The sequence below is a fragment of the Cibotium barometz genome, chromosome 63 (assembly GCF_041138505.1).
Source record: "Cibotium barometz isolate CiBa-2024 chromosome 63, ASM4113850v1, whole genome shotgun sequence".
Lineage (NCBI taxonomy): Eukaryota > Viridiplantae > Streptophyta > Polypodiopsida > Cyatheales > Cibotiaceae > Cibotium > Cibotium barometz.
This window is the reverse complement of record NC_141108.1, coordinates 21942079-21966052: the sequence shown is the minus strand read 5'-3', so window position 1 is coordinate 21966052 and position 23974 is coordinate 21942079. Positions and strand designations below refer to the sequence as shown.

The following is a 23974-nucleotide window of genomic DNA, read 5'->3' as shown; positions in this document are numbered from 1 at the left end:
ACTTGACATTCAAGAACTCAAAGTAAGCACAATAATTGATGAGGAGAATGTCAGTGGACATGAATTAAAAAGATCAGTGAACTTGCCATTCCTACCATCATTGTAGCATTGTATGGTAGTGATGTGTTTAAGCACACTTAGGACCGATGGGGCACTTTTTGCCTCACTAGAGGTTTTTTTCCCCGTGCGTATGTACACCCTCTTATCTACTCATTTTGGGATGTGTACTTATCTTTTGTATATGGCACACATTTGTTCATTCTAATCTAGTGAGTTTGTGTGCTCTCAACCTTCTCTATCTTGTCTGTGTGCATTGTTGCAACCCTAACCCTAATTCCAACAACTGGTATTAGAGCTAGCTTCCTTGACACTTAATCTAGTAGTCTGCCTCCCTCCTCAACATGACCCTGCTTTTCTGTCTGATTGAGATAGCATTTTCGGGGTCCGCGGTGCGATTCGGGCACGTTTTGGGCACCACAAAGTTTCTGTAGATGTTCTAGAGATGTTCTGGAGAGGCATCATTTTGTATTGGTTCTGCTCGATTTTGGGTGTTTGGGCTGTGCAGTGGCAAAGATTTAGTGTTCATCAGCATCTACAATGTCTTCAACAACATCGACCATCATACTTTCACCAGTAATACCCTATTCTCTACTCTATGTTATTTTTCATACACTTTGCAGGTGATTTAGTCAGTTGTTTTTGGCAGCCATCCAGGATTGCATTCAGTGTGAATATTGAGTACTTGCAATATGCTGAAAGATTTTGCATTTGGTAGATAGTCATGGTTGGTAGTAGTGATGTATTTAACATGTTGTTTCCTGAAGACAAACTTGATGGGACTAACTACCCATTGTGGTCCTATATGATGAGACATGTTCTGGTTGCTAAAGGCCTTTGGAATGTGGTCAATGGTAGTGAAACTCATCCTGTTTCACAACTACCAGTGCAACCATGTGCTATAGGTACATTTGAAGTAGAATCTAATATAGATGTGGCTCCTCCACATGCACCATCAGTACCTCCCACTGCTGCTCAAACGAGATGGAAGAGATGCACATGCACATGCACATGCACATGCATTGCTTGCACTTTCTGTGAAAGCGAAGAATTATTCCTTATACTCAATCATGTAAGACTTCAAAACAGGCATGGGATGCACTTGTTGCATTATACTAGGTGTGCAATGAAGCATGTGTTGCGTATCTGCGCAAACAGTTGGAGTCTAAGCACATGAATGAGGGAGACTCAATGGACAGCTTCTTGACCAAGATCAAAGATTTTAAGGAGTAGCTCTAGTGTGGATGGGATATATCTTGATAGTACATTGGTGCCCACAGTTCTCAATGCATTGCCGGATTCTTATCAAATTTTTACCTCTACCCTTAGACTCATGATGAAGGGAAATCCAAATGCCCTTACATTTGATGAGCTGGTTTCAGTACTCTTGTCCCAACAAGAAGAGCAGTCTAGGCAAAACAAATCTGTTATTGCGAGTTGGTGATGACCAATCTTTTGTTGCCAGACAAAAAGGAAAAGGTAAAGCTTCTACGCATGGTGGCTATAGGCCAAAATCAGAATCCTCAGATAAGGATGTAGAGAAAGAAGGTGATAAGTCTTAAAAGAAGGACAAGTGTCACTATTGCAAGAAACTAGGGCAGCACTACATAAATGAGTGCAAAAAAAGGCTAGAGAAGGAGAAAAAGAAAGAATCGGGCATGGCTGTGGGGCTGATGCATCTGCACCAAGTGCAAAGAAGAAGGAATCTATAAGTTTTGCTCAAGGTGATTGGGCATGGACTCTACATTGTAGTTATGACCCTTCTGTTCATGGGGGTGTATGCGTGTCAGTGAGAATCAAATGCTTGGTACTTTGACAATGGTGCTAGTAAGCACAATACTTCACAAAAAAATTTGTTCTCATCTCTAGAATCTGTCTCCCAAGTGCACGAACCGTCACATGTGCAAATGGTTTCTCATATCCTGTCAAAGGAGTTGGTAGAGTTGTGCTCACTGCTGCAAAGAGGGGTGCATTCACTCTTTCTAAAGTTTTATATGTGTCAGGCATTCAAAAGAACTTGTTATCAGTTTTAGCCTTAGCCTTGTCAGGCCTTGATGGGGGTGAAATTTGTGGATGATAGTACAGTTCAAGATAGAAATGATGGTTATTTTATCATTGTCTCAAGTACCTTGTTTCATGGCCTATACAAGATAGATGTATTTGAGAAGTTGCAACATGATGCTTGCTCAGTCTCTATGACTCATGCTATGAGTGATACAGAATTATGGCATGCACGATTTGGCCATCTAAATTATGGCAGTTTGTTACGCCTTCAAAGGCATGATATGGTGTTTGAGTTGCCAACTCTTGAGACCCTTGCTAGACATGTATGTGAGGGATGTATTCTTGGTAAAATGCATCGGTCATCATTTTCAAAGGATGGATCTGTGAGAGCTGTTAAGAAATTATAGCTTATACATAGTGATGTATGTGGTCCTATGAGGACGCCATCTATTGGGGGATATCTCTACTTCATCACTTTTATTGATGATTACTCCAGATATAGCTGGGTGTATCCATTAAAGCAAAAGTCATAGGTTTTTATATGCTTTAGGCACTTTGTATCCATGGTTGAAAATGCATGTAAATGTAAAGTTGGCACCCTTTGTTCAGATCGAGGGGGGGAGTATATGTCCAAGGAATTTCATGCATATATGGCTAAACAAGGAATTAGGCATCAATGTACAGTGCCATACACACCTCGGCAAAATGGTGTGGTTGAGAGGAAGAACATGTCTCTCATGGAGATGGCACGATGTATGGTGAAAGCCCAAGATTTACCTCATGATTTTTGGTTAGAGGCAACTATCTGCGCAAACTATGTGTTGAATAAATTCCCTAACAAGGCCTTGCAGTCTAAAACTCCTTAATGAAGCTTGGCATGGCAGGAAGCCTTCTGTGGCTCATTTGTATGTTTTTGGTTGTCTTGCTTATGCTCTTGTGCCTGAGCAATAACGCGGGTAAGCTTGATGATAAGGTAGTTAAATGCATATTTGTATAGACTCTACCATCCGGTCTCAAAGCGGATTTTGGTAAGTAGAGATGTTATTTTTGTCAAAAACTCAGTTCAGCCCATGCTTTCATGCAAAAAACAGCAGAATGTATGCTCACATGACATGTTTGATTCGCTCCTACCTTTGTTTAATGGAGGGCAACCATATGTAGAGCAATTGAATGCTCAAGCAAGTGCTAAAATTCAGCCTTTGTAGGTGCAAAATCAACCTTTTGATAAGGTAATTATTGAGGATGTAGTGGATGAGGAGAGAGCAGCCATAGAAGAATCTAGGCGTATTCCAAAATGGCTTGTGTAGACATTGAGGGATAGCAAGTTGGCAGCTCCATAGAAGAATCTAGGCGTATTCCAAAATGGCTTATGTAGACATTGAGGGATAGCAAGTTGGCAGCTCCTTTACCTAGCAAAAACTCGTGTAGATTCTCATCATGCAGATTATTCTCATGTGGATCATGTTCTCATTTCTACTTTTTGTAATGAGGAGGAACCTATTTCCTTTGAGGAAGCAGAGGATGATGATCATTGGATGCATGTTATGTAGGATAAGTATAATTCTATACTCAAGAATGACACTTGGTATTTGACAAATCTACCTCATATGGCAAGAAGGCCATTGGTACTAAGTGGGTTTACAAGTTAAAAGGCAAAGCAGATGGTAGCATTGATCGCTACAAGGCTAGACTTGTTTCAAATGTAAGCAAAAGGGCATTGATTATGAGAAGACCTTTGCACCCACATCTTGTATGACTATCATCAGGTGTCTCATCTTTAGCAGCACATCATGGGTAGAATGTACATCAGTTGCACATTAAGACTGTATTCTTAAATGGTGATTTACATGACGAGGTGTATGTATCGCAGCCTCCTAGTTTTGCTATGAAAGGAGAAGAGTCTAAAGTATGCATGTTGAAAAAGACTCTTTATGGCCTTAAGCAGGCTCCTAGAGTCCAACAGAGAGTACCCTCTTTGTGAAGAGGAGTAAGGACATATTTTTGGTCATCGTTCTATACATTGATGACATGCTACTCACGAGACCCGATATAGATCAGATTTCAGCCTTTAAGGCTGATTTGTAGTCATCGTTTGAGATGTCAGATTTGGGGCCCTTGCATTACTATTTGGGGATTCAATTTAGACGGTGCAATGATGGCATTGTTATGCTGTAGTCTAAATATACACAGAAGCTATTGAAGAGGTTTAATCTTGAAGACTGTAAACCTATGGCTACACCTATGGAGACAGGTACTTGACTTAGTCTTCAAGATGTAGGAGACTCTTTTGATGCTAGTTTGTATTAGCAGACTATTGGATCCCTTCTTTATGTGTGTAACATGAGGCTAGATATACAATATGCGGTCTCACAGTTAAGCAGATTTATGCATAGCCCAGATACGAAGCATTAGCAGGCTATTAAGGAGGTTTTTTGCTATTTATAGGGTACTCAATATTTTGGATTATTTTATCCAAAGGGCGGTGAGTCACAGCTGCATGCTTTCAGTGATTCAAATTGGGCTAGATGTTATGACACACAAGTGTCCACTAGTGGGTTTTGCTTTTGCCTTGGTGATTCATGTATGTGGCTGAGCAAGAAGCAGCCTGCATTGGCCACTTCCAGCTCTGAAGCTGAGTATAGGGCAGTTTTTACAACTACAATTGAGTGTGTTGCTCAGATTCCCAACCATGCAAAACCGATAGCAAGGATAAGAATGAAAAATACTTGTTAATTTTCATCTCAGTGATGACTAGAGATGAGTATCCCATAAGTCAACCTTTTGTTTGGATATATGAGATGCTTCTTCTTTTGTAGACTCTGGTATAAATTTTTTAGTTCCAACCTCTCTTCTTGAATAGTAGCGAATTCTTCTTCTATTGGCAATCCATTGTAAGCATAATATGTTACTTCCTTAAATTAGACATTGAAGGCCTTAGATGCACCAACATAATTTTCTCTGCGTTCAAAAAAAAAGTTGGTCTTCTTAAATTTTCTTCATTTTCACTCATCTGTGCAAAAGCAGCAAGACAATAATCTTCCCTTATTAAGAAGAACATCATTTATATATGTGATAACAAAGATAAAGTCCCTATCATTGATACTAAATGATTGTTGGAATTAGGGTTAGGGTTGCAACAATGCACACACACAAGATAGAGAAGCTTGAGAGCACATAGACTCACTAGATTAGAATGAACAAATGTGTGCCAGCAGATACAAAAGATAAGTACACACCCGAAAATGAGTAGATAAGAGGGTGTACATATGCACGGGGAAAAAAACCTCCTAGTGATGAAGAAAAAAGTGCCCGAGCGGTCCTAAGTGTGTTCACACACATCACTACCATATAATGCTACAAATCTCCCCTGAAGTGATGATGTGAACATGTACAGGGTGGTATGGCCGATCAATCGTGAAAAGGCAGTTAGCCCAAAGCTTTACGAAAAGCTTCGAACTTTTCATGAGGAAGAGCCTTCGTGTTGTCATGTGTAGGCACATAGACCAAGCTAATCTCTACTACTAGAGTCTTTCCCTGACATAGTGGTAATGCACCTCAATGTGCTTAGTGTGAGCATGAAACACTGGGTTCCACACAACTACTAATGTGCTCTGACTGTCAGTGAAAATCGTAGTGCTAGACAATTGTCCAACACCCAAATCATCCATAAGATCCTCATTCCACTAAGCGAAATGAGCAGTAATTTCCTAAGCATCAGGGATGGGCTCTTACAAATGGTTCCTCTCAATGTCTAGAATGCAGAATAGGAGGAGAGCTACTGCTCACCCACGAAGCCGAACATGCTTTAGATTCACATACTTAAAGGGCGTGTAAGCTGGCCCGAGTCCTAATAGCCAATCGCCGCAAAGTTTTGTAATAGGCTAGAGTTTCCCCCTAAAACCAAAAGACGAAGAACTAAGAAGATAGGATAAGGGAAAGACCGTGTGATAGTTCAGAGGGATCAGGTGAGGACATAGTTTCCAACATCTCTTCATCTTGTTTAGAGAAAGAATTGAATCCCCAACTGCTAAAAACCGAGAGGAACTAGTCATAAACCCTAGCAACCTACCTAAGAAGCTGGCAGAGTGTTCTAATCCTATTGAGGAAAAATGCAGGCTTAAAGTAGCCCAAGAATCGATAAGTGCATGCCAAGCAAGCACAAATAGAGGCTGAACCTCCAATAATCCCAACTATTGGAGAGGATGCCAATGCAAATACTAGTTTCACCTTGCTAAAGAGAAGACTAGAGGGAACGAACCAATCTATCCCATAACTCAAGAAGATCAGTTTCACCTTGCTCAAGAGAAGACTAGGGAAAGAACCAATCCATCCCATGACCCCAAGAAAACATGGAATAGGGATTAGGGGAAGAGGACAAAAGATTTGAGGCCATGGCCTCCAAATTCTTGGGTGATAACCATAGAGTACCACACACAAGGGAACCTATACACATTTCATACACTATTATTGGCCCCCTGAGAGCTATGTGAGTGATAATGGTGGGTGGACAAATAGCTAGAGATAGTTGGACTCACCCCCACCTTTCTTTCCTCCCAAGTGAAAATTTATGTTGGCTCCTTACTTCAAGGAAGTCTAAGCCTCTCAAAGGACTTAAAGGATAAAATGGATGGAAAGTTAAAAGTAGGAATGGAATAACAACTGATTCAAGACTCCTTAGATGAGTCAAAAGATGCAAACTCGCTAAGGAAGAGGCAGTTCACCAAGCCTTTCTAAAGGTACTACTGAATAAGCTAGGCCAATACTTTGAAAGTGATGACATGAATGTAATCCCTCACTGTAAAATACAAGGGTATTCAAGTCACCACTATCTTAGACGAAGAGGCTGGGGTCATCATCATTTCCAAGCAATGCTAGGAAAAGTTGAGGTAACCATAAGCCTAATAGTCACGCTTTTAGTGATGGAGGCAAAATAAAACCTATGAGGCTATTGTAAAATCTGAGAATTAAACTTTTGGCCTGAGTTTTTGCCACTCTTTTGTGGTGATGAACATCTCACAACAGCTTATATCCTATGATTTCATCCTAGGTCGACCCTTCATGAGAGACCCGAATGGTCCATGATTGGGACATAGACCACATCTATGTTCAGAAAAGGATTGAAACCCTCAAAGTAAACCTACAACATGGAAAAATCATCATATGAATGGTGGAAGTTTTGTCAAAGACTTCATAACCACCAATAACACCACTAATCTAAACATGTGCCTAACTTGTGGATGAGGAATGTGAAAGCTCAGAGTTTTCCTCACTTCTAGACCTGTAAGACTCAAAACATTGATGCACATTCTTGCATTTATGGACATCCTCCCAACGAGAATAGGCACAAGATATGCCATGGTAGATGGCAGGTAAATTGCTTCCATATATATGTTGAGCACTACAACAATGCACCATGTGCCAAAATTTGAAGGCAATATCCACACGACTAGGAGGTAGTAGTTTGGGGCTATATCCACGACCAAAAAGATCAAAAGGGATAACCTATATCTTTTCCACAATTTGAAGGTGATATCCACCACCAAGCAGTGGTAGCTTGGAGCTATATCCACGGCCAAAAAGATTAAAAAAGGGATCACCTATATCTTTTTTGAGAATTTGAAAGGTGATATTCACGACCTAAAAGATAAAAAAAGGATGACCTATATCTTTTCCAAGGAGGAAAAGAGGACCATTAGCTTCTTTGAATCGTTCTAAAATTTTGATTAGCTTAATGGCATGGAGAGAGATAAACCTATAGGATCGAACGAGTTTTTAAAACTCTCTCTCTCTCTCTCTCTCTCTCTCTCTCTCTCTCTCTCTCTCTCTCTCTCTCTCTCTACAAGAAGAGTGAAGAATAGAGGCTAAAAAGAAGCTAACATTGTCCTGTAAGAGAATGTCTACACTGAAGACCTTAGACAAGTGCCTGAGGATTTTAAAATGTACAATGTGGGTGACTGCTTTGTACACTTTAAAAAGGAAAAGAGAACCCCTTATAGGAAACTTGAAACATATTATGGTGGACCGTCGGCTCTCAGGTTAAGGAGGTCAACCTACTAACAGGACCTAACAAGGATCCTAAACTCATGTACATTAGGAAGGACCTATCTCTAGAAGAAGAAAATACCTCATTGATCTACTCACCAGATTCCCAAACTGATTTTCTTGAAAATATACCAACGTGAAGGGCATACCCTGGTCAAGCACACTATTCCCATCATGGAAGGAGCATGGCCATCAATGCATAGGGCCTATTAAATGAATCCAAAGTACTCCAGAATGGCCAAGGACGAAAGTGACAAACTCATCAAAGCTGGATTTATTTACAAGATAGAGCACATGGAATAGCTATCCCCAGTAGTCATAGTGCTTAAGAAAAACGAGAAGGTCCGGGTTTGTGTTAAACCTCAAATATGTTGATGCATCCATGCTGAAGGACCATTACTCGTTTGTGATTAGTCTAGCAAGAACTCAAGGAACTCAAGCGCGATTTATCATTAGCTACCACACTAACTATTGTACCAAATGGATTAAGACCCATACGACTAGAAAGGCTGATGATGCAAGGGCAATAGCCAAACTCTTTTACAAAAATATAATCAAACTTGGGACATGGTTCTCATGTTCAGCATAAAAAACCAAAAGCAAAAACTCAAGTATAAAGGGATGCGACCGTTCCTTGTGTGCACACTCACCCCACAAGGATCTACACACATTAAAACACTTAGCGGTGTCAAAATGCAAGGTTTCTTTCCTCCCAAGTGAAAATTTATGTTGGCTCCTTACTTCAAGGAAGCGTAAGCCTATCCAAGGACTTAAACGATAAGATGGATGGAAAGTTAAAAGCAAGAATGGAATAACAACTGATTCAAGACTCCTTAGATGAGTCAAAAGATGACAAACTCTCTAAGGAAGAGGCAATTCACCAAGCCTTTCTAAAGGTAATACTAAATAAGCTAGGCCACTACTTTGAAAGTGATGACATGAATATCGTCCTCACTGTAAAGTATAAGGGTATTCAAGTTACTGCTATCTTAAACGGAGAGGCTGGGGTCATCATCACTTCCAAGCAGTGCTAGGAAACGTCGAGGCAACCATTAGCCTAATAGTCACACTTACTGATGGAGGCACAATAAAACCCATGGGGCTATTGCAAAATCTGAGAATTAAACTTTTGGCCTAAGTTTCTGCCACTCTTTTGTGGTGATGTACATCTCACAACAGCTTATATCCTATGATTTTATCCTAGGTCGACCCTTCATGAGAGACCTGAATGGTCCATGATTGGGACATAGACCACATCTATGTTCAGAAAAGGAATGAAACCCTCTAAACCTACAACATGGAAAACTCATCATATGAATGGTGGAACTTTTGTCAAAGACTTCATAACCACCAATAACACCACTAATCTAAACATGTGCCTAACTTGTGGATGAGGAATGTGAAAGCTTAGAGTTTGCCTCACTTCTAGAGCTGTAAGACTCAAAACATTGATGCACATTCTTGCATTTATGGACATCCTCCTAATGAGAATAGGCACAAGATATGCCATGGTAGATGGCAGGTAAATTGCTTCCATATATATGTTGAGCGCTACAACAATGCAACATGTGCCAGAATTTGAAGGCAATATCCACATGACTAAGAGGTGGTAGTTTGGGGCTATATCCATGACCAAAAAGATCAAAAGGGATGACCTATATCTTTTCCACAGTTTGAAGGTGATATCCACGAGCAAGCGGTGGTAGCTTGGGGCTATATCCACAACCAAGCGATGGTAGCTTGGGGTTATATCCATGACTAAAAAGATATAAAAAAAGGGATGACCTATATCTTTTCAAGAATTTGAAGGTGATATTCATGACCAAAAGATTTTTTTAAAAAAGAGGACCTATATTTTTTCCAAGGAGGAAAAGAGGACCATTAGCTTCTCTGAATCTTTCAAAAAATTTAGTTAGCTTAATGGCTACGGAGAGAGATAAACCTATAGGATTGAAAGAGTTTATATAACTCTCTCTCTATACAAGAAGAGTGAAGAATAGAGGCTAAAAAGAAGCTAAGCATGTCTTGTAAGAGAACACCTACAAGAAGAATGAAGAATAGAGATGAAAAAGAAGCTAAGCATGTCCTATGAGAGAATGCCTACAAGTGCCTAAGGATTCTAAAATGTACAATGTGGATGACTGCTTTGTACACTTTAAAAAGGAAAAGAGAACCCCTTATAGTTAGGAAGCTTGAAACATCTTATGGTGGACCGGCTCGGAGGTTGAGGAGGTCAACCTAGCAGGACCTAACAAGGATCCTAAACTCGTGTACATTGGGAAGGACCTATCTCCAGAAGAAGAAAAGTCCTCTTTGATCTACTCACCAGATTCCCAAACTGATTTTCTTGAAAATATACTGATGACGTGAAGGGAATACCCCCAGAGGTGGTGGTCAAGCACACTATTCCCATCATGGAAGGAGCACTGCCATCAATGCATAGGGCCTATTAAATGAATCCAAAGTACTCCAGAATGGCCAAGGACAAAAGTGACAAACTCATCACGCTGGATTCATTTACCGGATAGAGCACATGGAATGGCTACCCCCAGTAGTCATAGTGCGTAAGAAAAACAGGAAGGTCCAGGTTTGTGTTAAACCTCAAAAATGTTGATGCATCCATGCTGAAGGACCATTACTCATTTTAACCAAAGTAGAGCCAAGTCTACATGTGCACGCCACCAACTCAGCGGGTTGACCCATTGTACATGCCCGTAAAGATAAGATGGACTCCACTGGAGTTTTAGGAGGCCAAGCAACATGATTCCCATGTCTGTTACAATTTTTTGGTCTTCATGCTAGCAACCTTTACAAACATATGAGAGCAAAGGAAACAGATGCTCACTTGGATACACGCATGGCATCGTATCCCGAACCCAGCAATAGTGGCAAGTGTTCGATTTTTGAAATTGCTCGTGGTCCTAATTGATCAACCCAAAGAGCCCTATGATGGCTATGCAGCTAAGCAACTGCAGTTCGACATGAATCAAGGCCCATCTTACCGGGGCATGATGTTGTATTACCATCATCTAAGGTACCCTCAGGAAGCTTCAGTCATGAAGAAATTTTTACCGACATAAGTTCGGTGACCAGGTCTTTAGACCTCAGTAACGAGTTCTGTGAATAAAACCTACACCAAGAAGGGGGGGATGCTAATCTCATTTTGGATTAACAAGTATGCTCCTCCAATTGAGGAAATAAGTGTCATGAAATGGCACTATAAATGTTATAATGGAACATGTCAGATACTATAAAGATTTAGAATCTGTACGCTAACACAGCAAGACCCTTGCACATTCTACTTGTCATATTTGAGTGGATGGATGAGTGTCAAAAGTCCTATGACACTCTCAAGAAAGTCCTAGCAAGAACACTCTCAAACTAGGATATTATTTTTCATGTACATAAATGCCTCGGCTTTCGTAAATGGCTGCATTTTGGCATAAACATGAGAGCATAACGTGGATTTCCCTATTAGCTTTGCCAACTGCCAAAGTTAAACAATGATGAATAAAACTACACCACCATGGAAAGAGAAGGACTCTCAATGGTCTATGGTGTAAAGAAGTACCGTTGTTGATGAACAAATGTGTATATTTTGTAGACCATCAAGCACTTCTCTACTTGGTCAATAAGCCTTGTGCTATAGGATGGATAACCCAAAGGCTCTTGATCCTTCTAGAATTTGATTTCATGGTGATTGTGAGGAAAGGCTCACAACATATGCATGCCGATCACTTATCGCACATCCCCAATTGAGAAGGGTTAGCATGGAGGATGAACTACCTAATTCCCCCCTCCTCAAACTCTATGTTATTTCATGATGGGCTGAAGAGAGCACTTTATTTGGATAATGGCTTTCCCCAGGAGAGACTCCTCAATCGAGATAGAGAAACCCTTTACCAAGCTGATTGTGGCAACTGTACAAGTTAGGCCAAGATAGGATCATGAGGCACTGTCCTCAGGAACATCGATATACAACGGCATAGCTGGAGGACATTTCTCAGCAAACACCACCACAAAAGTTCTACTAGCAAGCTTATGGTGGCCCACTTTATTTGGAGACACAACTGAATTTGTAAAAGGTTGCGATGAGAATTTCAACAATTTGTTGGTGTTCACAACTGTGGTAAAATGCCCCTGCACCCTGTAGTGTCTCTTCAACCATTTGAGAAGTGGGCATTAACTTTATTGGGGGAGTGATTAGTCTAGCAACTCAAGGAGCATGATTTATCATTAGCTGCCCCACTGACTATTGTACCAAATGGACTGAGACCCATATGACTAGAAAGGCTGATGCAAGGGCAATAGCCAAACTCTTTTACAAAAATATAATCACTAGATATGGGTGTTCGCTCGAAGTAGTAAGTGATAGGGGAACCCACCTCATCAATGATGTAATCAAGTTCCTGCTAAGAAAATTCATGGGTGTGAATTCCAAATACTCACCCTACTACCCCCAAGACAATGGTCAGGTGAAAAGCACCAATATGATTATCTGTGTTATCCTGACCAAGACTATGGAAGCCTCACACAATAACTAGGAACATAAGTTATTTGTTGCTATTTAGGCTTTCACAACGGCCTACAAAGTAACAATCCACACAACACTGTTTGACTTGACATATGGAACAAACCATGTCATGCCCATGGAATTCTTAGTACCAAGATTAAGAATTGCCATCAAGGAAATGTGAATAGGGAATACATTGATCGATCGATTGTTTGAATTTAAATGCCTAGAAGAAACCAGACTACATGCCTATCTAGAAAATGATAACCGAGAAGCTGATGCACAAGGAATGGTTCGATGAAAAGATCAAGGATAAAGATATCAAAGTTGGGGACATGGTTCTCATGCACAGCATAAAAAACCAAAAGAAAAAGCTCAAGTATAAAGGGATGGGACTGCTCCTTGTGTGCACACTCACCCCACAAGGATCTACACACATTAAAACACTTAGTGATGTCCAAATCCAAGGATTCTTAATGGTAGCAAACTTCAATGGTATTAGGACCTTTAACTATAAAGGCCATTCATTTTAAAAAAAGGAGGAGAAAATAAAAGAAGTCACACTAAAACGAGAGGTCCAATGAGACGCTAAGGCTAGACAAGAAAAGTTACACAACCGCTACATTTTGGTTAACATGGCCTAAGTTGTTGACGTAGAAGAGGAGGATTGGGAGGTGAAAGCTGCCAAAATTTCACTTGGCAAAGACTAGCCAAACACACAAGATTACAGTCATCGACATGGATGCTAAACATAACCTAATTTCCCATGCAACTTGGTATGCGCTATAACAACAGTTGTTGACACCCATAAATGTGTGAGCTGAAAGAGTAAACACATTCCAAACCTCATACATAGGATCGTTTACTACTATTTACATTGGAAATAACCGCTTGGAAGAAAAGTTTTATGTTATGCTTGCAAGTTCCATGCATGAAGAAGTAATCCTCGGATGAGGATGGATGGGGCACAATCGATGCCAAATAGATAGGGAGTCGTGAATTGCTACCTTGAAAACTAACCACCACTGGACATGCAACTATCCTAATGACCAGATGAGGAACTCATTTCTTGTTGAACTTCAACCAAAGAACCATTCTCCCATTAAAGAAGTGCTTGTACCCATCAAACATCGAAAGGTACCCAAACCCGAGTTAAGTACCCCACCCTCCACTTAAGCTACTTAAAAAGAGGCCTATCCTATACTTAGCTGCTGCTGCTGCAAGGATAATTGACCAAGCTCTAATAAAAGCCTTGCCTAGCAAGATTAACCTTCTCCCCCTGACACAAGTGGACTCTCTAAAAAATAACCCAACTTACATTCGTACTGCTAACATAACTAACCTTGTAGAATCCAGACCACAAATGAGTCCCTAGAAACACTAATGTTTCCATGATAAGGGCAATAAGTGGTGGTGGGTAGTACCAAAAGTAATGCTCCGAGCACAAGGTTACTATGAAGGGCAAAGGAAAATCTGGCTACCCAAGAGGAAGGTCAATCCAAACCATGCCATTGATTGGACCACGTGGCAAAACACCAAACCCCCAAACCTAGACCAAAAACATGGTTCATCTATTGAAGGCCCAAGGCTACTATGTGATGGAAAAAAACAACTCTGGCTACCCAAAGCAATGTAGTCCACAACACCTCATCGAGCAAGATGACCTCCACAAAAATGAACTACCCAAAGATGGTGGGGGTGCTTGACATACTTCTAGTGGCCTAAGGGTATTATAAAAGGTAATAGAAGCATTTAGGTCCCTAAGGCCAGACCATCGATTCCCCCAATCTCTTGAGTCATAACAAAAAGCACCAAGGAGTGATGGCAATGGCAACCCAAGGTTCCTAGTAACACAAAAGCCCTTGACGCAAACCTCGCAAAGGGTAAGGAAAAATTTTACCAACTCATGGGGCCCCAAGACCATCTCTAAATATGCCTCGGACATGATATTCCTTCCACCTCAAACTTAACTACCTATAATGCAATTGAAGGCCCCATACCACCCACTTCCCTATCACCATTGACCTCCTTCTCAAGCCTCGCCAAGTGGGGCTAGAATAGGTACCTCACCCTTGCCAAATGAAGAGGAATACCCATTAAACTCATGAAAAATGTCAAAGAAAGGAGAAAAAAAGTCCAAGAAAGCAGTGTGAGAAGGAGCAAAGATGAAACATAAATAGAAAAAAGTAGAGGGATGGAGATTTGTGAAGAAGAGTGTGCCAAGATGCCAACACTAGGTTCTCTAATCAGTGGCCTTCTAGGTACATCTCAGGATGGGGGGCATGATGAGTGAAAATGTGGCCCATGATACAACCCATTACTTTGATTGCTAGCGATCAGAATACCACTACTTGAAGCACTTCATCACAAAACTGTTCAAGATACCCGTGCACGTTCACATCTCAGTACGCACGTTCATATCTTAGCATGTTCATATCTCAGCATGCACATTCAAAGTTTTGAATGTATGTACACCATTCTACATACACACATTCCCAAGAATGGTGTGCAAATGTATGTACCCACTACTGTGTATGTACGTTCCCCAAGTAGAATACTATAAAAATAGAGGCCCCCGTGTCATTTTCCACTATTTCTCTCTAGATAGAAAAACTCTTGCTAGTTTTTTCCACCATTCTCCCTACCGTCTAGCCCTCTACACCCTCCACTATCCTCATGGTGACTACTACTGGGGCCTCGGAGACTTCTTGAGACACAATGCTCCTTATTATGAGTACCCACCAACAAGAAGAGGAAGGCCACCAAAGTTGCCAAGCTCACCAAAGTCACAAAGCTCTTGGAATACCAATTAGCTGCCACACCGACTTCTCTACACTAGAAGTGGAGTTGCTCCATGAAGTTGGCAGACACATGATCCACAATTGCATCCAGTTTGACAGGAAGGTGGAGCACAAGCTCACTTACCACACCCAAGAGTGCTACCAGATCGCCCTAGGAACCCAAAGGTCATGGATCACCTCCACATACTTGGACTCGGTGGGCTGGCTGCTGCTGCTCTTCCTCTTCATCTCCTCTTACGATACCCACCTCAGCATTGGAACAATCCGTGATGCCACGAGTGCAAATTATTTCCCTCTTGTTACCCTCCTCTTCCCTTAGATTAGGTTATTCATTATCCATTCATTTAGATTACAATGGAGAATATCACATTCATTATTCTTTATTCTTTGCTTAAGGACTTGGGTGAGATACAAGCTCTTGAGCACCTCCCATAGGTATTCTATCAACTCGCAAATGCTGGGATTAGAGAGCACCTCGCCAATGGCTTAATATACATTATGTGTAGATAAAGGGGTTCTTAAGTTTTCTCCTCACCTTCTTACCATCTAACCTAAAATAAAAATTAGTAGGAGGGTCACCCAACATCAAGGAATTTTTTTTCCTAAGATAGGCTAATGCTTGACAGATTACTATAATTATTTCATGCTCTCCCCAAAGAATGTTCATCTCCACTGTTACAGAATCACCGCATATATCTTGGTCCATGCCCCATTCCCCTTTCACAAGTCTCCACTCTTGTGGACAAATCGCATACATAATTTTATCGAGAGTAATAAAGAACCTATTCATCACAAAATACAAAGTTAAAAAATTACACTTCCTATACTTACTAAAAAACAATCACACAAACCAAGTTATTACTAGAATGTAACATAAGATTTTGAAACTAGGCAATCAACTATGCTCTCTTGATAGGTTCTTCTTATATCCCATTTCTCAACAAATATTTCATCCAGTCTTCAGTTAGACTCTTGCAACACAACTATAGGTAATCTTAGTTCTCTTTAGTTCTTTACAAGTTGCAAATAATGAACAAAACAGCCAAAGGAATAAACCAACTCAAGTGAATATCTTTCGAGAGTTTGTTTGGTTTTATTAAAGCTTGTATAACATTTGCAAGTTTTACCTTGCAAGTTGCACAATCACATCCATAGTAGGTTGTGACCATTCTCGAGACTTAACAAAGATGGGAGTGACATGGGCTACAAAGAACCATACTTAATATTCTTTAATGGCACAATATATAAGAAACCATAGAAAAAGACACGTTGTGATGCCAAGAACCTAGCATCACAACGTTGTGATACTAAGAAACCATAGAAAAAGACACATTGCGATGCTAAGAACATAGCATTCTCCCCTCATACAGCAAAGTTCCAATTTTAACATGAAAACATTTAGCTTTTCACTTAAGCACTTTATAGATTCCCATTATGTTGATGGATATAATATTTTTACCATTAGGCTTGTGCTTTATTTGGATACAAGGAGATTTCTTTGTGCATATACACATGTTGGATTAATATCTCTATTATTATACTCCCACCAATATTTCTACTTCTAAGTCTACTATTCTACCTTTCCAATGCTTTATCCAATCCCCTTTGTTCTTCATCTTAACTTTGAAAATAGTGGTGCAGATAAGAAGAAGAACCAAAGCTTTGCGCATAGAAATTAACCTTATACTATAATTGGAAATAATCTTTATTTCCAAGGTGGGGATGGCATTTTTCGTAAGGTGGTTTCTATGAAGTATTATGTGGAGGTCATTATGCCGGCAAGGCTAATCCTTACTACATGGTATTATTGGTCTTCTATTAAGGTACTTTTTCCTTTTGTCGTACTTGTGATATTTATTAGACCTTTGCAAATAGGGCAACTACACATGGACCACTTTATCTTATCCCTCCTCTTAGTCCTTATGGGGGGGGATAGACATTGTTGGGGCACTCTTTGTAGCATGTGGGTGGTACCCTCTGAGTATCTTACCAAAAGGGCCAAGGAGCAAGACCTATCAAGAATACAATAGGGGAGGAGATTGCACACTTCATGTCTGAAAGGATTATTACTCACTTTGGATGCCCGAAGGAGATAGTGTTTGATCAAGGTAAGAACATTCTTGGTGATGTAGTTGCAGCTTTGATATATAGGTTCCCTATTAAGCATCGGGTCATCGCATCTTTATAAGGCTAGCACAAATGGATTGGTCGAGAAGACTAATCACACTTTATGTAGAATGATTTCTACATGGAGGCTGAGGTCCTGGAAGATAAAAGCTCATGAGGATAAGAAGGTTCATGGTGCATTGTGGTCTTATAGATGTACACTTAGCTCTTCTACTGGTTTTACTCTTTTTAGGTTCGTTTATGATGTTGAGGGGATGCTTCCTATTGAGTATGGTATTGCTACTTGGAGGACCTCAACCATGGAACATTTAGGAAAGGAGGAATCTCTTAAGCATCATCTTTTGGATTTGCCTTATCTTAATGAATGTTGTTATGTAGCTATGAATAATGTTTTTCATTTGATATACCAATAATGCTTACCATCATGAAGGGGCTTGATACAAGATGTTACACTTATGTGAATACTTTCTAATGAGGTTTTGATGGCACCTTAGGAAGATTGTATGAGAAGCTGGTGACTTGGCGATTGATTTGGCTCCAAATATCTTGTTTCATTTGAAGGATTCCAAGTATTTCTATGTAATATCATGTATTAGGTGTGAGAATGAGTGGAGTGTTCATTGTAAATACCACATGTATGATTTATAAATATATTGGTATGGGTTATAGTGCTAATTTTATATATAGAATGGGTCATGAGTCCCAAAATAGGCACGGACCTTATGTCTACATGGAATGGTAATTAACACATGCCAAGCTTGTAGAGACGTGTAGAGAGCATGTGGAGGAGTAAGGAAGTATGCATAATAGAGAAGAATCCTTCGAGAAGTACTATGTTGACATGTATACTTGAGGGGCCTTTGTGTAGGATCGAGATGGGGTTGAGCCTATCTTCCAAGTCAATAAATCTTTGAATTATTAAGAAATCAAGAAGACACATGTCGAAAGTAGCCAAGAAGGACATGTGATATTGACATCCATGCTAAGGCAATCAAGGCTGGATACTTCTTATATCTCTTAATATAATTCTTGAGAAGAGGGTGAGAAATCTTCTATATAAGGAGCCTTTTTGCTCAATTGTAAGGCATATTGAGATATGTTGAAAATATTGGTATATAGTAACATATTAGCATATTGAGCCATAGAGCTTCCCTAGATATTAGAGCTACCCTTACTCTTGTAGCTTATTGCTTTCCTACTTGATATGTGTTAGTAATGGAATTCTAGTTTCTTTGGGTCTTATCTTGGTGGTGACGTTCTAATTTAGGAAAAGCTTGTCAACATATATATATGTCTTTAAAAAATGGATATACCAACACATGTAAGCATATATACTCTCTTAAAAATATGTTTAAAATATTGTTCTAGATTTACATCATATATTTATCTGCTGAGATTATATCAATGTAGTATACATGCTTATTCAGCTTAAGTTTAAGGCTAGCATATGATGCCCCTAAAAAGAGATCAAAATGTACACACATACTGATCTATAAGAGATCAAAATGTATCAGGTTAATTTAATATTTTAATTATTGTATCATTCATAACCAACCCTGCAAGATCCCATAATGCAATCACACTAGATTACGAGAGGATAGAATATGTAGACACATTGATTTACAAGAGATCAAATGTGGTGTGTGAAATATTTATTTATTTTTGTCTCATACACATGGACACAAGTTTCCAAAATGTAAGCACACTAGAATACTCACATCCGAACATGCGGTCACACCTTGATCTATAAGAGATCAAAATGTGGCACATTATTGAGTGTTTTTAGATTCAAAAAATCTATAAAAAGCCAAATTGCATAAGCACACTAAAGTACTTGCATCAAAACACATGGTCACACTTGAATACTTGTGTGAGAACATGTGACCATAGTGGACTACTTGCATCATGGTCACATATTGATCTATAAGACATTAGAATGTGGTGCATTATTTAGTGTTTTTAGATTCATAGATTTATAAGAAGTTAGAATACATAAACAGACTAAAGTGAAGAGATCCATAAGAAGTAAGAATGCATAAGCACACTAATCCCAAGAGATCTATGTTACTTTTATTAATTTTTATAAAAGTTTTATTGCATTAGTTCGAGCATGTTCTTGAGATCCTAGGTCTTGAAAGACAGTGAGAGAGTCCCAACACCATTTGTCCCTCCCTCTTTAGCATTAGTTCGAGGATGTTCTTCTTGAGATTCTAGGTCCTGTAAGAGAGCAAGAGAGTCACAACACTCGAGACAAATGGACTAAGAGAGAGAGAGAGAGAGAGAGAGAGAGAGAGAGGGAGGGGGGGGGGGGGGGGGGGGAGACGGCAAGTTTTTGATAGAGAGACTTGGTCTATATGTGGCTAGAGAGAAAGAGAGGTGCTATTTTTTGCCTACTCATAGCATGGGCATATATTATCAACCAAACTTTACACAAAAAGTTGTAACTTGATAAAGCCTTTATAAACAACCCAATAAGTGGGAGGCACTAGGCGAAGAAGGTAAATTTGTGATGAGTGGTCCTTCCCACTTTTAGCGGCCCAAAATTCCTTTGTTTTGGTGGGCTTTAGGTGGCATTCTTGTCAACATAGACAAGAAGTTCTTAACCCTTGGGGTTAGGGACTAGTCCAACAAGATTAGGGAAACCCTGAGATTAGGAAAAGTAAGCATATTCAAGTGACTAAGGTTCGAATTTAATAAATCCAAGGTTATTGGTTATTTATGACTCGATTGTTATTTATTGATGCATTGCGGTCAAGACCTGGACCAAGAGACTTACTCCTTTCATGTTAATGACAAGTAGTCTTGCCTCATATGGAACGCTAGGGTTGACTGCCATAGACTCTGGGAGTTGAACCTTAACCCCTGGCTTGGGGAGGTTTACAAACGGGAACCTGTTGTTGGGTGGTGAGCTTCTTTACAAACGGGGTGGTGTGCTTCTGTTTGGATTTTCTAATCCTGTTTGTACTCGTGTATTAGGTGATCCTTGGGAGGAGTCCCTTACAATTGGTATCGCTTACAATTGGTATCAATGCTCTGCGTAAAGGGTGATTCCCAAAGATTTGATTGTGCCTTCAATAAGCTTTTCTCTGTGTACAGGACCTTAGAAGCCTAAGATTTCGTTGGATGAACCTTAATCTTTAGAGGGTGAGAAGGCGTAAGGGGTATACAAATTTGATGGGCATTGAAGCACAATTGCTCAAATAGACCTAAAATTAATTACGCAAGCTTGCTAATTAGTATAATAATAAGTGTAGATGGGTTCGTGTGAATATTCGATATTTTTATTACACCTTAATTATTTATACATTACTGTGGATGCTTCTAATCCATGCTTACATAGTGCATCGTTGGAAACGCATCCGAATCATATAAAATCACTTCTATAAAATTCCATACAAGTTTCAAGCAATGCAGGGATATTGTTCATAGAATTCCTACAACAACCATGCTCCTTGCACCTTAGAACCCAATTATGAGGTAATGCTATATTATTCACCTTTTTGTTAAGCCGTAGCTATTAATGTACGGCATTTTAGTTCACGTTCTGAGAAGAGTGTTTCTGATTAAAAGAAGGATTTTGTGGATCCAAGGAGGTTCCTTTGCTATTGTCCCTATGATTCCAGAACCTGTACACATGACTCAAAGGAGTCAGTTGCTGTATACATAGCAGCCTTTTCAGATAGTCCTATGGGCACTGGTTTTCATTGGCAAGATTGTGTGTCCACAGGTTCCAGGCTAGATGAGACAAGTGCCACAGGCTGCTGTGTAAAGGGCCTAAGTGATTTGGCTTTCTCACTGTTTTTCTTACTTTTACTCAAATGGGCCTTACCAATTTCAGAGGGAGGAATAAAGCACTCTGATGAGACCCCTGCAACATTAAAAGCAACCTCTTCTATGGCCCAAACTTCTTCCATTTTGGTCTTAGTGTGGCTCATGGCCTCCTCTCCAAATCTGAAGAGGGTAACAACAGAGTGGCCTGCATGGGCAATGTTGATGCCATCCACATCCCTGAAGTCTTGCAGGGAGGATTCAATGGTGGTCTCCCAATACACGGCTTCGGCAACCCCACTGGCCTGAATCCGAGTGAGATGGGAATCTTCAAGAAACACAAGCAAGCCAGTTTTTTGGCTGAAGTAGCCAATCAGCACATGCCTTATGATCTCTGCTGGGCCTTCACTTCTTGATGTCAGAGTCTCTGGATCTGCTGCCAACTTGAGCACAAAACAGTCCTCGTCCCCTACCTTCTTCTCCCCAATGCACTTTGCGTTGATAAACACGTTTGCAGTTGTGATAGGATCAACACCCTGTCAAGAAAGAAGAACAATAGATTGTCAAAATATGATCTAACACTCAAGCCCTGGCCAAAGGATAAACACACCATGGAAACCCTCATAATGCTGCTGAGCTTAGATACTTGATATGGAACCCCATCAAAAGAAAGCAAAAGGAGCTTATGCTTGACTCAGAGGGGCACCAAGCAATATGGTAAACCCCATGTTTTGGACAACAAACAACTAAGTATGCTATACAGGAGATAGTGCAGACCTGCAGTGCACGGCGCAGTGGGCGTGTGGGCCCATTTGCGGCATGAGCTCCCAGCCATGGTGTGTACCTCCACACAATCTTGCCATTGCTACCGGCTTGCACCGAGGTGTCCTCAATTTCAAGCTCCACGTGCCACTTGTCTGGCATCATCTGCCATAGAACAAACCACCCATTCTCGGCCGGCTTGACAGGGTTCTTAGTGACACGGGTGGCTGTCTCAAATTCTGAAGTGACCATTCTCACCCTTCCCATGGTGTAGGAGTTCTGAATTGAGCTCTGCAGCTTAAGGCCCCCTGTGGCTGCAATGTATTGCTGGACAATGTACTTTGCAGACGACGTCTCCTGCATAGAAAGAAGCTTTACTTGTCATCTGTAAAGAGCTTGTTAACCTCAGATGGCGCAAAATGTGAAGATGGCAAGCATATGTCATGGTATAAAAATGCTATGAGGTAACCATACACAAACAAACAAGCGAGCTTTCTATTCAAACAAATCAATCCCTCCTAGAACTAAAGCAAGTGTCTAAGATCTGTTACTTCGAAATTCTTTGAACCATTGTGCGTTGCAGAAAGCTTTTCTGAGAAATTTGTGGGGGAAAGAAGAAGAAGAAGAAAACAACAAGCACTTACGATGGGAAGGCCCTTGATGGAGAGAAGAGAAGGAAGGGGGTCGTTTGAAGATGGACTGGAGGAGGCAGCAATGGGGGCAAGGGGGCACCCTAGCACACCCAAGAGCAGGCGAGGATCACAACGTTTGTGGGCGTTGTTCTTGTTGTAGCTGTTGTAACTGTGAGTCACCCAAGAAGGCAAGGAGCTCTTCTCTAGCTGCCCTTTTACCCAATGCCTCATGCTGCCCCATGGGCTCTCCCTTCTATCGCTGCTGCCCCCGTCCTCTTCATTGCCGCAATAGTAAGCCTCTGGTGTTGGACCTTCCATCAAAGGAGACAGCATCTCCCCCTCCCCTCCTCTCATGCCCTTCTTGTTGTCGCTTGTCCTCTTCCTCCTTGGACGACTCCTCTTGGGCTTCATACTGCGTGTCTTTTCCCCCCCCCCTACACTTCCACCAAGGTTTCTCTCTCAAAAAGCTCTCTCAAACTTTTCTTCTGACCCATTTTCAAAAGTTCTAGTCCTCTAAATACCCCATTTAGCTCTCGAGACTAGGACCCATATATGCCTAGCTTCCTACTAACACTGCTCAAGAGCTTTGAGACCTTAGGCTCTAAGATCCATACGTTCTTTACACCTCACAATTGTAGCTTTGAGACCTTAGGCTCTAAGATCCATACGTTCTTTACACCTCACAATTGTAGCTTTCAAATCTATTAGCTCTAAGACCAAAAGTTTTTGAAGCTTTGACAAAATTTGTGCTTTTAGATCAAGTTCTTTGCATCATTCAATATGATTCCTTACATGGCTTTGTGTTTTGGAGAGAGAGAGAGAGAGAGAGAGAGAGAGAGAGAGAGAGATGAAGGTAGAACCAAAGCAATAAGTGTATCCCTATTGTTACTTAACTTAAGTTTCATGTTGTTTAATTCAACCACTATTGTTGCTTAACTTAAGCTTTCATGTTGTTTAATTCAACCATTATTTCTAGCCATCATCTTATGCACATCCTCTAAAAAAGTCTTTTTGTTCGTCTTTTTCTTGGTCCTTTTCATGCTCAAGTGAGCCCTTCGACCTAATAAACTCATGTCTCTTTTCCTTTAAGCATCCCCTTGCCTTTACTTCAAAAGTTGGTCTTTGGTTTTATTTAACTATTTTTTAAGCCTTCTAGTTTGGGCTAAGATTCTCATGACCAACAAGCACCTTACAATACTTTCGCGTTTATAAGGAATACAATATAACAATCCTTGGATTAAAAATGCTTGAATATTATTTATGGGATT

General features: G+C 40.4%; 1 protein-coding gene across 1 annotated transcript; it reads right to left on the bottom strand.

The window, feature by feature from the left end:
- Positions 1-20890: 20890 nt before the first annotated feature.
- On the bottom strand, positions 20891-23292 carry LOC147603840 (uncharacterized). Its single transcript, XM_086795892.1, has 3 exons — positions 22719-23292; positions 22090-22431; positions 20891-21848 (listed from the first exon to the last, which is right to left on the bottom strand). The coding sequence occupies exons 1-3, from the start codon at positions 23115-23117 to the stop codon at positions 21246-21248; spliced, it is 1344 nt and encodes a 447-aa protein (XP_086652018.1). The 5' UTR covers positions 23118-23292; the 3' UTR covers positions 20891-21245.
- Positions 23293-23974: the final 682 nt, after the last annotated feature.

Bases quoted from the DNA above. Each gene is read 5' to 3' on its own strand.
- LOC147603840 (XM_086795892.1), bottom strand. From the start codon at position 23,117: ATGAAGCCCAAGAGGAGTCGTCCAAGGAGGAAGAGGACAAGCGACAAC. The intron at 22,432-22,718 runs GTAAGTGCTTGT...CTTTCTATGCAG, and splicing joins CCATCAAGGGCCTTCCCATC to GAGACGTCGTCTGCAAAGTA. The intron at 21,849-22,089 runs GTCTGCACTATC...CTTTCTTGACAG, and splicing joins CACTGCGCCGTGCACTGCAG to GGTGTTGATCCTATCACAAC.